Source organism: Setaria italica, chromosome V (assembly GCF_000263155.2).
Source record: "Setaria italica strain Yugu1 chromosome V, Setaria_italica_v2.0, whole genome shotgun sequence".
Lineage (NCBI taxonomy): Eukaryota > Viridiplantae > Streptophyta > Magnoliopsida > Poales > Poaceae > Setaria > Setaria italica.
In genome coordinates this window covers 17,072,075-17,086,498 of record NC_028454.1, presented here as the reverse complement: position 1 = coordinate 17,086,498, position 14,424 = coordinate 17,072,075, and the positions used below count along the sequence as shown (strand labels likewise).

Here is a 14,424-nt window from a genome sequence, read left to right as displayed (position 1 = left end):
GTGTGCTCCTTTGCAGACTACATTATGTAGGCCGGTGCATAGACTTTGATAGCTAGGCTGGTGCAGGCTATGATGTCCATGCATGTCCTTTTCCATTTGCCATTATGGACATGGTCCATGGACCATGTCAGTAGCGTTCTATATATGAGTCGTTCAGACAACGTTCAAACGCACTACTAACACTTGCCAACCTGATCCGTTTCTAGTGAGGTTGCATCTCCATCTAAGAAATGCCATCGTGGAGGGAGGAGCAAAATAGGGTTCCAACATGAAATGAGCGCCCTAAATACCACTGCGGCTTCCGTGCGTGGTTGCAGGTATGGGAGGATCGCATACCTTGGGGTAAGAAGGGGTGTAGATATTTCAAGTGTCCCGACATTGTCGATGATTTCAAGGTCAGTCCGTTCATAAACATTTTAAATATGTTTTCTACATACCGGTACCTTGAACTAATCAGGAATGAACATGCAGGCATGCACATTCACGGAATGGATCAACACTAGGCCTTTAGGGGAGGTGCCCATAATGCCAGTGGTGCTAGAGACCAAAGCCCAATACTATGGTAGGCTGGAAGTGGCTCGAGACATAGCACGTGCTGCTTGGCTTGAGCAAGAGTGACGCATCCGCCAACAACAGATTCGTTTGCAGGGCAAGGAGGATGAACTGCAGAGGTGGCATAACCAGTTAGGTGCTCGAGAGGCAACACTGAAATAGCAGGAGGAAGAATTCGAAGCTCATCAGGGGCAACTCCTCTAGGAAGAAGAGCGACATAAGAAGATGAAGAAGTAGGAGGCAGAATGTTCCTCCAAAACAACGAGGAAGGAGAAACTTCCCCAGTTCACCTAGTAGAATATTAGTTGTGCTCAACCAATTTACATTACCTAAGGAATTTTATCCTAGGAAAGGTGCTCTTTAGGTTTGTCATGTTGGGCATCTCGGATGCCATTGTACTGTTGTTTCTATTGTGATAACATTTCAACTCCATGCATCGAGTACTCAGATTCCACACTATTCCCATTATACTACTCTGCTGCCAGTACAATACTCAAATAGTGCTAAACCACTGTTGACGTGAACCCTCACTAAAAAGCCTACACTATAGACTACAAGGATCCTGAACGTGAGCCTACTCAGGCAGATGGGACTCGATACTGAGCCCTACGTCCCTGCACTTGCAAAGCCTAAATCTAGCCTTTTTCAGGATGATTGAACACGACGGGGTACTAAGCACATGGGGGCGCAGTTCATCTCCATCTCAACACTCCTTATATTGGACCTCCCTCTTCCATATCCTTCCACACCACTGAGTAGGAGGAAGAACAATGGCATCCACATGAGGGAGAGGTCGTGGGAGGAGGGGAAGAGGAGAGGATGCTCCTATTCCCACCATCACTTGGCCATGTTCTTTTGGCGATTATGAGGCACCCCTCGACGACTTCCCTCTGGAAGACAGGGCTAACTACGCCCCTCCAAACTCCCTTAGGCCTTATGACGACCGTCATGATGCATGGCCAATGTGTCACCATGGCGTGGCTTGTTTCGTCCAGCTGTATGATGGGTACAGTGATGGAAGCCGGCGTTTCTTTTGATACCTGTATGGCTTGTTGAGTCAAGTTATTACTTCTTTACTCTTCCTAAGCTTTTCGTGCTACAAACTAATATCATGTTCAGTCTTATCTCGATGAAGAAAACTACTCCTATGCCAAGTGGGTCAATCCACCACTTCCTGAGCCAACCCAAGAGTACATCCACTACCTCAAGTGCAAGATCTTTGACCTTGAGCGTAAGGTCGAGGATCTTCAATCCGAAGTTGATGCAAATTCTTGGGCGGTTAACATCACATGTGACTTGATTTGTACCGATCCATGGTGCAAGTGCCCCTACCACCACAACAAGGATTGCCCCCCATCTCCGCCATCCTCTGGGGGTGCTGGCTACTATGGAGCTGGGCCCTCCAAGCTCTCGCAAAGCCAGTTCTAATAGAAAGTAGATATGACTCTATCCCCAGCTATTTCAATTACCTAAGGCATGCTAGATTTAGCAACAACACTTGTTTAGGATAGCATCCGTGATGCACATGCCACTGCAATCTATAATTAATTATCCACACTAGAGTCGTTGTTGTTCGTATGTTATGCACCAATTTCGTTTCTATTTGTTGTAGTTTCGCTGGAAACAGTTATGTATCTAATGGTCGGGAGTTAATTCATTTTCAATTATTTCCTCGAACCTCTCTACCTCTCTTAAATTACGAAGTTTCATACTGCAACTAAAAGTGACATTTCTAAATAGTCAGTGCTTCCAATGTAACTATTTTTTTTAAATTTAAGACAAAATTACACCAAAACAAAACAATAAAAAAATCAGGGTTATAGCCAATTCAAACGGCTACAGCTGTTTGAACTGGCTATAGCTGCCAACACACACATAAACCATAGCTGTTTGAAACGGCGGTAGCCAGTTACCGCCGCTTCATCCAGTGGTAATAGGCTACCGCTATTTCAAATGGCGCTACCTACGTCCACCGCGATCCATCGCTCCAACCGTCGTTTGATCTGGCAGCAGAGGTCTATTTCTGCAAATTTTTGGATCGCCTTTTTATTTCTACAAATACCTAAAATAAAAAATATAAAAATATAAAAGTTCCAGGTCTTATTAAAACCTGACATTTGTTCCTCCAGAAAAAAATTAAATCTGATATTTTAACACCCATGCCGGCATGCATGTGTTGACTTACAGTTATAGGAGGATTGCAACGCCCATATATATTTTTTTATGAAACATGAGAGGTTTCCCATGCTGATTTTATATATATATATATATATATATATATATATATATGTATATGTGTGTCAGTATATGTATGTCTATATATGGTCTATTGACGAGACCAGCAGCTGTGCCATCGTCATATCAACTGATCGATGCACTGGGTTTCTATTCCTCATCCTTGAGCATCGGCGACAGAGTTGTAAATTGCTCCACGCCACCAGGCACATCGCAAGCAAAGGAGACCACGCCACGCACCTCCATCTCTCCTCGCTTTCAGGGGAAGAAGCTGAGCTGAGCAAGCATACATGGCGGCCGGCCAAGGTTGTTCGGGTCGGCGGTGTTCGGTGTTCGCCAATGCAAATACTCCGAGTCGGCCCAAGTCGACAGCTGTCAGAACAGAGAAGGAAACCGGAGGAAGCCGCGACGGTGACGCGTGGGCGGTGGAGGCGCACGCCTATGCAATTGTCCTTGTGCATCAGTTTTGTACATGTTAAACTTTACTACTAGGCGCTGTGCATATTATGTCCGTACGTGACTGCCAGCCTAGCAGATAGACTATTGGTTCGTAGGAATCGTGCCGTACGTGAGTACTGAGTAGCAACATCCCGTATAGGACCAACCAAGCAAACATGCCACCACTATCCAAATCCATTATTCCAGCCCGCAAAGGACCAAGCGAAAGCGCGCGAGGGCGTTCGTCGATGGTGACACGCGATTGCTAAGATTTTGTGTGCCAGAATTTTGCTGACTTATTATCAGCCTGTGTCTTAATCTTGTTCTGGGCTGCCAACAAATTTGTTCTGTTCTGGGCTGCCAACAAATTTGTTCTCAGCATCTCATTGTATGCTTCACGCTCTTGTGCCCAGTCATTGACAGCTATGTTGCCAGATTCCTGGTTCTGAGGTGCTGCAATTATGGTGGGCTCATACCCATACAGGAAAGGTGAGCGATTAAGGGTGTATTTGGTTGGTTGTATCATTTGATTCATGTATGAAATGATTCAAAATAATAATGATCATTTTGTTTGGTTGGGTGAATTGGACCAACTCATCCCGGATGAGGCCATCCCACTTAATACATTATTCTACTAATTAGAGTGAACCATATGGTACACGTAAATTGGTTGAACCATCCCATCCAGGATCATCCATGCATGCATCATGTGGTGCATGCAACCAAACACACCCTAAGTGTTGGGGGGAAATATTAACGACCTTCCGAAGCCCATGGAAACAACAAGATGCAAAGGCCCAGGCCCACCTAAGGGAACAACGACTGCCATCGGCCCAACCTAGGAAGCGAGAGCCGCGCTCCGCCTCGCCCGACCTCATGCCCCGGGGTCGGGTGCCCCCGACCCCCGGAGGACCAAGTTCCGCCTCGCCCGACCACGAGCCTGGGGTCGGGAGCGCCCGAAACCCCACCGCAGGTCTCTGCCTCGCCAGACTCCAGGCGTAACGGGTCGGGCTAACCCGGGCCCTCCAGAAAAGTATCCTCCTCGGGCGCAGATCTCGTGGGTCCCCCTGTCGATCTCGCCATAAATGCACCGCAGATCTGTCAGGGAGAAGGATATCCGCGCCTCCCCACGCAACCTGCCGCAAGTACCCATGGGCGGCCGCACAGTGCCTGCTACAGTAGCTGCGGCCTCCTCTGATTCGCCGCAGGGCACTCATGGCCTGCACTGCCCGGGGCAGGGGGAAGGCCTCGCCCGTTCTCGTGCCCCGCACGCCCGGCGGCAGGGATGCGACGTCCGCTCTCCGCGAGCCGTCAGCAGGATGGCGGGATCCGCCGCCTCCCCAACGGACACGAGGGTCACGACGAAACGCCATCATCACGTCCGGCGGCTATAGTCACCGAGGAAGCCATCGACAGGACACGACGGCGGCCACCCTCCTCCGGCAAACACGCTGGCAGAAGTCGATGGCCGGCGAGGACACCGGTTACCTGGGAACTTGTTTCCCCCCTTTTTATGTTGTATTTTTACCTAGCTATGTTTATCTCTTTACTTCTCCGCACACTCGGTCTCGCCTATAACCCCGGTGGACTCCTTACGCTATAAAAGGAGAATCGGGAACCTAAGACAAAGGAGGCGGGGGCAGACAACTCGAAGCACCACGACGCTTCCAAGCCAACAGAACACACGCACTTGCCCAGCTAGAGCATCAGTACACACCCAAGAGACCTGGGACCAGTTCCCTCTCTCGCACTCCTGTAACCCCTACTACAGAACCCCGCGTGGGCAACACGAGCGGCTTTCGATACTGGACGTAGGGCGTTCCCTTGCCCGAACCAGACTAAACCCTGTGTCTCTCACGCCACCATCTGAAGCCTTACGCGCATAAAAGAAATTTACTAGTCCAAGTCTTGATCCGCTAATCATGACAACGACAGTTGGCGCGCCAGGTAGGGGACCTTTGCGCGTACAACACCGGCTTGAGATGGCCAACCACGACGCCAGCTTCGCCCCAGCTCCCTGATCCGCTTCGGAAGTTTGGACTTCCTTGCCACCGGGGAGCGGATCGAGCTGATCCCTCTCCTCGTCTTGCCAACTCGTCCCGCCATCCCCGGCTCCACTGCTGGGATAGCGGCGAGCGGCCAGGTGCGTGCCGGAGGGCCTCCCTCTGAGGGGCGGTTCTTCGGGCCGCGCAATGCCGCGGCGACCCACGGTCGTCTCTTGGCGCGGTCCATGACCGCGTCGCCCGCGAGCAACGAGCTGGTGGGCCTGGCGAGGACGATTTTCGAGGCCCGCTCTCATAGCGGGAGTCACCACCCCTCACGCGAGTGCCTTATGGTTGATGTGCACTCCGAGGGGTCCAATGATGACGGCGCTGAAGGGAGGCGGAGGACTCCCCCACCGCGCACCGCGGCTACAACCGGAGCCATCGCCAAGGCCCCGGTGCGACCTCGACAGCCGGAGGCACGCGTGGCGCCCCGCCAGGAGGTCGAGCGCCCCCGCCACGAAGGCGGGGCACGACAACGGGTGCGCGACGTCCAGCAGCGCATCTGCGCGGATGAAGAGTGTCCTCAGCTCTTCGCTCATGCCAGCCAGAACATCGCCGCTGCGGCGGCCCTACTCCGACGATTCCCCGAACCAGCGACGCCCGAGGAGCGTCAGGCACGCCAGGAGGTGCGCAACCTACTCGAGTGCGCCGTCGTCCAGCAGGCAGAAAGTTCCGCGTCCCGACGACGTGGGCAAATCACCAGCAGAGCAGCACCCACCGTACCCCCGGAGAGGCGGGGGGAGTCTGTTCATCAACCTCCTCCTAGGGCGAACCAGGCCGCGCCTGCTCGACGGACGCCGCCACCCGCAAGAGGCGGGGCCCAATCCGTTCACCGGCGCGTCAGCCCCGTTCGCGATGCCCGCGACACCCTGAACGCGCGGAGGTGCTCCCGTGCGGACAGGGAGGAGGAGGCGGATCGCGGCTACCACGTCCACCGTGGCGGCCGCTACGATAGCGAAGAAGACCGCAGCCCGAGCCCCGACCGCGCGGGGCCCCGGGCCTTCTCTACACGCATCCTGAACGCGCTGTTCCCACCGTGCTTCAAGCAACCAACCAACGTGGCCAAATACTCGGAGGAGACGAACCCCAAGCTATGGCTCAGCGACTACCGGCTTGCATGCCAGGCCGGTGGGGCAGACGATGACCTGTTCATCATCCGCAACCTACCACTCTTCCTGGCCGACTCAGCGCAAGCCTGGTTAGAACATATCCCTTCGGGTCGAATCTGCAGTTGGAACGACCTGAAGGAGGTATTCGTGGGAAACTTCCAGGGCACGTATACGCGCCCTGGCAATTCCTGGGACCTCCAGAGCTGTCGCCAGGGGTCCGATGAGTCCCTCCGTTACTACATCCGGCGCTTCTCCCGGAAGCGCACCGAGCTCTCCAATGTTGCGGACGCCGACGTCATAGGGGCTTTCCTGGCAGGAACCTCATGCCGACAGCTCATCCATGAGATGGGGCGTCGAGGCCCACGGACCACGGAGGAGCTCCTCGACATCACCACCAGCTTTGCCTCGGGCGAAGAGGCTGTTGGAGCAATCTTCGACTGCTCCAAAGGCAAAGCGAAGCGGAAGGAGGATGCCGACAAACGCACCTCCAACCGTCTATAGAAGAAGAAGAACAAGCAGCGCAAACGGGGACAACCGCCTCCAGAAGGCACCCCCGGCTTCTTCGACAAGCTCCTCGCCGGACGTGCCCGAACCACGGGTTCCCCGTGAAGCACGCCTACAAGGACTGCAACCTCATGAAGAGGTACTTTGTAGGCAACCCGGTGAAGGGTGACTAGAGACGGAAGCCCGACAAGGAGAAGAAGGACGGTGAAGAAAAGGAAGACGGCTTCCCCAAGGTGGACGGCTGCTTCATGATCTTCGGCAGCCCGGTGGCGTACGACTCCAAGCGCTGTCAGAAGCTGGAGCGCCGTAAGGTCTACGCGGTCGAGCCTGCCACACCAGCCTTCCTCGACTGGCCAGGACCCGCCATCACCTTCGACCGGTCCGACCACCCAGGGCGCGTCCTGCAGCCGGGATGCTACCCCCTCGTTGTTGACCCCATCGTCGGCACGACGCGCCTTACCAACGTGCTCATGGACGGAGGCAGCGGCCTCAACATCCTCTACGCCGAGACCCTCGACGCCATAGGGATCGATCGCTCCCGCCTCCGCCCCAGCAAGGCACCGTTCCACGGTGTCGTGCTGGGGAAACAGGCAATGCCTCTCGGGCAGATCGATTTGCCCGTCACCTTCGGGACCCTTTCCAACTACAGGAAGGAGGTCCTCACCTTTGAGGCGGTAGGTTTCCATGGAACTTACCACGCCATCCTGGGGCGGCCGTGCTACACCAAGTTCATGCCCATCCCCAACTACACCTACCTCAAACTCAAGCTGCCGGGGCCCAATGGGGTCATCACCGTCGGCATGTCTTTCCAGAAGGCGTACGAGTGCGGCGTAGAATGCTGCGAATACGCCGCAGCCATTACTTTCACGGAAGATCTAGCGGTCCAGCTCACGGAGGGCACCGAGGACCAGCCCAACTCCAAGCAGTCGGCCACCTCTTTCGAGGCCACCGAAGGCGTCAAGGAGGTCCTCCTCGACCCCAGCAGCTCCGACGGCTGGACCGTGCGGATCGGCGCTACCCTATCTCACAAATAGGAAAGCGCGCTCGTCGACTTCCTCTGCGCGAACATCGACGTCTTCATGTGGAAACCCTTGGACATGCCCGGCATTCCGAGGGAAGTCACCGAGCACTCCTTGAACATCAAGGCCGGCTCCAAGCCAGTGAAGCAAGGTCTGCGCCGCTTCGACAAGGAGAGGTGCAAGGCCATCGTTGAAGAGCTCCAAAAACTTTTGGCGGCCGGATTCATCAAGGAAGTTCACCACCCCAAGTGGCTAGCTAATCCTTTTCTTGTATGAAAAAAGAACGGGAAATGGAGGATGTGTGTTGATTACACTGGTCTCAACAAAGCGTTCCCAACGGATTTGTTTCCTTTGCCACGCATAGATCAGATAGTTGACTCAACCGTCGGGTGCGAAACCCTTAGCTTCCTTGACGCGTATTCCGGCTACCATCAGATTGCGATGAAAGAGTCCGACCAGCTCGCTACCTCTTTCATCACCCCCTTTGGCTCCTATTGCTACGTTAAGATGCCATTCGGCCTCAAAACCGCGGGGGCTACGTTCCAGCGATGCATGCTTAAATGCTTCGGGGACCTCATCGGGTGAACCGTTGAGGCCTACGTCGACGACATCATGGTCAAATCCAAAAAGGGTGACCAGCTCGTCCCCGACCTCGAACTAGCCTTCAAAAGGCTGGGGGACAAGCACATCAAACTCAATCCCAAAAAGTGTGTCTTCAGGGTTCCGAGGGGCATGCTGCTAGGTTTTATCATCTCCGTGCGCAGCATCGAAGCCAATCCGGAGAAGATAGCAGCCATCAGCGACATGGGGCCGATCCGAAATATAAAAGGAGTCCAGCGTGTCACGGGATGCTTGGCAGCCCTGAGCCGTTTCATCTCGCGCGTCAACGAACGGGGGCTCCCTCTCTACCGACTCTTGAAGAAGACTGACCGCTTCGAGTAGACCGCCGAGGCCCAGGAGGCACTTGACCGGCTCAAGGACCTCCTGACGAAGGCCTTGATCCTAGTCCCGCCAATCGATGGCGTGCCCCTCATGCTCTACATCGCGGCAACCACCCAGGTGGTTAGCGCGACTCTGGTGGTAGAACGGGAAGAGGAGGGACACGCCCTCAAGGTGCAGCGCCCGGTGTAGTTCATCAGCGAGGTCTTGTCCGAATCCAAGGCACGCTACCCGCAGATCTAGAAGCTCATCTACGCCATCCTCATCACAAAGAGGAAGCTGCGCCACTACTTCACCTCCCACCCGGTAACGGTGGTGTCATCGTTCCCTCTCGGCGAAGTGATCCGAAACAAGGATGCCACGGGACGGATCGCGAAGTGGGCGCTTGAGCTCATGGACCAAGGCATCACCTATGCCCCCCGCACTGCCATCAAGTCCTGGGTACTGGCCGATTTTGTAGCAGAATGGATAGAGATCCAAACACCACCAGCGTCGGAGAAGGAGGAATACTGGACAATGTACTTTGACGGATCGTTGATGAGGGCCCGCACCGGAGCGGGCCTCGTCTTCGTCTCTCCTCTAGGCGTGCGCATGAGGTACATGATCCACCTCCACTTTCCTGCATCTAATAATGTTGCCGAGTACAAGGCCCTCCTCAACGGGCTTCGCATCGCTATCGAGCTGGGCATCCTGCGGCTGGACGTCCGGGGCGACTCTCAGCTGGTCGTCAAGCAAGTCATGAAGGAGTGGAGCTGCCACGACCCCAAGATGGTAGCTTACTGCAACGAAGTTTGCAAGCTTGAAGACAAGTTTGACGGACTAGAGCTCAACCACATCGCAAGGCGTTTCAACGAGGCAGCCGACGAATTGGCAAAGGCAGTGTCCGGCCGAAAACCCGTACCCGATGGTGTTTTCGTCAGCGACCAACTCAAGCCCTCAATCCGTTCCAAGAGCCGAAGAAGGTCAGCAACGTGCCACCTGCCCCGGGCTCGGGTCTCGACCCGGAAGAGGTCGGCAACACGCCGCCTGCCAAGGTCGGCAACGCTTCGCCTACCGTAGGGTCGGAGGCCGACCCCTCCGATCCCGAGGCTATGGAGATCGAGGCAGACCCAGCGGCAGGGCCCGACCCCCCGCCTGACTGGAGAGCCCCGTACCTCAACTACCTCATCCGCGACACGCTCCCGGTGAACAAGACGGAGGCGCGTAGAATCGCGCACCGCGCCAAATCCTTCATCATCATCGACCAGGAACTCTACAAGAGAAGCCACACCGGCATCCTCCTGCGTTGCATCCTGATCGAGCAGGGGAAGAAACTGATCCAGGACATCCACGCCAGAGCCTGCGGCCATCACACCTCGCCAAGAACCCTCATTGGCAATGCCTTCCAGCAGGGTTTCTATTAGCCCACGGTGGTCCGCACCTACGAAGGGTGCCAATTCTTCGCGCGCCAAACCCATCTACCCGCGTAGGCGCTCCAGACCATCCCCATCATGTGGCCCTTCACGGTCTGGGGGCTGGATCTCGTCGGGCCCTTCAAGAGAGCGCCCGGGGGCTTCACCCACCTGCTGGTCGCTGTCGACAAGTTCTCCAAGTGGATCGAAGCACGACCGGTTGCGCAAATCAAATCCGAGCAAGTGGTGCAATTCTTCACCGACATCATCCATCGCTTCAGAATCCCCAACTCCATCATCATGGACAATGGCACATAGTTCACTGGAAAGAAGTTTCTCCGGTTCTGCGACGACCACCACATCCGAGTGGACTGGTCGGCTGTGGCACATCCCCGCACGAACGGGCGGGTTGAATGAGCCAACGGCATGATACTCCAGGGTCTCAAGCCACGGATCTTCGACCGCCTTAAAAAGTTTGGTGGCCGGTGGGTCGCGGAGCTTCCCGCAGTCCTTTGGAGTCTGAGGACAACCCCCAGTTGAGCAACTGGCTTCACCCCGTTCTTCATGGTCTACGGGTCCGAGGCCATCCTGCCCATTGACCTGGAGTACGGATCACCGAGGGTCAAGCCATATGACGAACAGGGGAACCAGGCATCGCTCGAAGATGCACAAGATCAGCTCGATGAAGCACGCGATGTAGCCCTGCTACACTCAGCCAAGTACCAGCAGGCCCTACGACGCTACCACAGTCGCAAAGTGCAGGGCCGAGCCTTCAACATCGGCGATTTGGTACTTCGCCTCATCCAGGATAACAGGGGTCAGCACAAGCTGACCCCTCCGTGGGAAGGTCCCTTCATTATCATGCAGGTACTGCGGCCGAGCACCTACAAGCTAGCGACTCCCGATGGACAGACCTTCAGCAACGCTTGGAACATAGAACAGCTAAGAACTTTCTACCCCTAGCTTTCATTTCCAAGTTCTGTACATAGACACTTCTGTACATTTAAAAATTTTGCGGAAAAAAGAATTTTGAGTTGGTTCCACTCAAGTTTCCCTTCGAACTCAGGGATATCCGACCCTGGCTCGGCCTCAGGGCCGCAAATCCCTCGGGGGCTATCAGGGGCTCCAGCCTAGGTCACTTGACACCCTCTCAAAATGCTTTCTCTTTCCGAGTCGACCCTCTTTCTGAACTTTCAGGCATGAAAAGGAGAGAGTGCATGAATGGTGTTCAGGCAAGACTGATCAGACTACGAAAAGCCTACGCCCCAGCGGCTACGGTGCCTTCGCTCATCAATGCTTAATGACATGCCTGACAACGCGCTCTAAACTTTCCAAGTCTAAAAAACAAGAAAGAGGATCGGAAACTTTTTCACGACAAGTTGTAGAAAAGGCCTCTATGGCCATCACAAGAAACAAGTTTTTTCACTAATGCATTTACATCTGGGGCGCCAGCCCGATACAGTTAACTCAACTGGGGATCTTCGGGCGGGACGGCCTCGTTCTCGAGGAGCTTCGCCAAGGCCTCCGCTGGGTTGAGCACCGACGCGTCGATCTCATCCAGCTCGGCTTCGGAGTAGCCGACGGCGTATCCCCCGCTCATCTCGGCGAAGTTGATGCTGGAGTAGTGGGAGCCGAAGACCCCGAAGGCTCGCCTCACGCTGGTATGGAGTGCTTCCACGGCGATCTTGCGGGCCTGGCGGTACGTCCCGAGGACACGAGCCGCCAGCGAGCTCGTCCCCTCCCCCTGGATCACGCCGAGGCCGTCGCAGATGACGCGGACCGCGTCCCGCAGGTTGCCGTGCTCAGCGCACTTCGCGTCGAGCACCTCCCTCAGCCGGTTGAGCTCGTCTGCAAGGATCACCCAGAAGGACCCGCTAAATCAAGAATCACCGCAACATCACAAAGACAAACAAGTAAACGGTCATACCCTCGGATTGGGCCTTCAGGTGGCGTTCCGGGTCGAGCCCCTGAGCCACGGAGGTTTGAAGCTCCCGCGCTTGCACTTGGAGCTGGCTGACCTCCGCCCCAAGGTTGGCCACCACCTTCTCGGCCTCCTCCTTCCGGACCTTCTCGGCGTCCTGGTCCTGCCAGGCCTTCTGCCGCTCGTGTTGGATGTGTTCGACGGTCTTCTGAAGGGCTTCATGTTCCCCCTTCAGCCGTGCGAGCTCCTCGGCATCGTGGCGGGCCTTTTCGGCAGCAGCCTGGAACTCCTCGCGGTCGCAGCGAGCCCTCTCGGTGATGACCTGGAACTTGGCTTCCGCCCGCCGCGCATCCTCCTGCGCTGCTTGCTCGCGCCTCCGCAGATCATCGATGACCTGCTGGGTGGCGGTAACCTGCATGGTCAGCTCCCCGATCCGCTGCCTCTCCAAGTTGAAGCGCTCCCAGAGCCCCCGCTTGAGCCGGAGGAAATCGGATTTTCCCCGGCTGCATTCTTGGAGAGCCTGCAAGACAGTACACCATCAAGGACAGAGCAACGAGAAGAAAATAACCATCAACAGAGAAAGTACCATACCCAGCCACCGGGGAAGACGACGCCATCCAGCTCCCCCAACGCCGAGGACAGAGCCGCGTGGACGTTAGCGAGTCCGCCCTGCAGCGCCTACCACTTGCCCCATTCCATGGCGTTGTCCAATGTGAATTGTCACGAGACGACCAACGCAGGACAGACCCGCTCCACGCCTTGGGAACGGGAGTGGTCGAGGCAAGGGATGGGGCCGACGGCGACGCCGCCGTCTAGATGGGCACCACCATCCCGGAAGTCGCTGGCCTCACCGACGGTCCCGGCGCACGCACCTCTGCCCCCGTCGAGGCTGCCGCGGGCACTACCGATGCCGATGATTGCCCCGACCTGCCCGTCGATGCCACCGCCTTTGACGCGGGTGCCGGAGCGAGTGTCCCTGTGGCCGCCTCACCCTCCGTCGTGGCCACCGAGGCAGGCATCCCCGCCCCTGTCGAGGCCTCCAGAGCAGGCACATCTGCCTCCGCCACCGCTGCCACTTCTGCCGTGGCTCCCCGGGCAGAGGTCCCCGTCTCCGTCACCGCCGCCTCCTTCGACGAAGCCACCGGGGCGGGCGTCCCTGCCTCCCCCGCCGTCTCTATCCCCACCGTGGCCGCAGGGGCAGACTCTCCCTCCTCCATCACCGCCGCCATCCCCGTCACGGCCGTTGGAGCAACCGCCCCCGTCTCCACCGCCGCTGTTTCCTCCACCTCATCGGCGTCGAGGTCAATCACCTCCCAGGCCTGAGGGCCCCCGGGAGCGATACTCTGCACTGCGGGGTCGACCGAAGAGGCAGAAGGTGGAGCGGGGTCCACACCCTATCCTGGCCCGGCGGCGGGCACCACTCCACCAATCGCCGCCGCGGGGGCCACCTCCGCGGTAGGACCCGCGGTCTCACCAGTGACCCCACCGCTCGCCGTGGGTGGGGCCGCGGTCTGCATCGCAGGGGCAGACAACACCCGTAGCGCCTTCTTGGGCGCCAGCTGCGGGACGAGGCCTCGAGGGGCGACGCTGCAAAACAATAAACAACATTAGCAAGAACAAACCCAATGCCGGGAAGAGAACGAGATTCGCGAGGAAATTCAACTCACATCCCCGCAGCGCAAGGACAGCGCGCGCGCTTCGCCTCCGAGCCGGACGCCGACCCCGGGGCATCCAGCAACGGCCGCTTGTCGCCGCTCCTTTGCTCCTGGGCCGCAGGCGCAGGGACGGGGGTCGGCTCCGTAGACCCCCGAGGGGCACTCCGCGCCGACCTCTAAGGGGCACTCCGCGCGGCTCCAGAGCTTTGCGGGAACAAGTCCTGGACGGGCGGTCCACCCACTTCATCCCTCACGGCTGTTTGGGAGCGCGTCTCCCAGATAACAAGCGCGCCCGACCGGGGGGACAGGATAAACTCCTCCTCCTCATCATCATCATCCTCCTCCTCTTCCTCCTCATCGTCGTCGTCGTCCGACACGACCTGTCCTCATCGCCGCTGATGGAACTCCTTGGCGGCCCTCTTCTTCTTCTTCGCTGTCTCCTTGTCCTTGCGTCGCTTTTGCTTGTCGGCAAGGAGACGGTTCTGCTGTCGCTGCTCGGCGTCCTCCGGCACCGCGGACGCGAGTCGACGCCCCGGGTCATGCTGCCCTGCAAACACAAAAGGCCTCGCGTCAGAACGGCAGACCAAGAAACGAGAGAAAGGAAAACTGGCGTGCA

At 56.8% G+C, this 14,424-nt stretch overlaps 1 protein-coding gene across 1 annotated transcript; it reads left to right on the top strand.

The window, feature by feature from the left end:
* The first annotated feature begins 12,969 nt into the window (after window positions 1-12,969).
* LOC101784889 (60S ribosomal protein L22-like) lies at window positions 12,970-13,476 on the top strand. The gene has a single exon (XM_004971765.1). The coding sequence runs from the start codon at window positions 12,970-12,972 to the stop codon at window positions 13,474-13,476; it is 507 nt and encodes a 168-aa protein (XP_004971822.1).
* The last annotated feature ends 948 nt before the right edge of the window (window positions 13,477-14,424 follow it).

Bases quoted from the DNA above. Each gene is read 5' to 3' on its own strand.
- LOC101784889 (XM_004971765.1), top strand. From the start codon at position 12,970: ATGGGCACCACCATCCCGGAAGTCGCTGGCCTCACCGACGGTCCCGGC.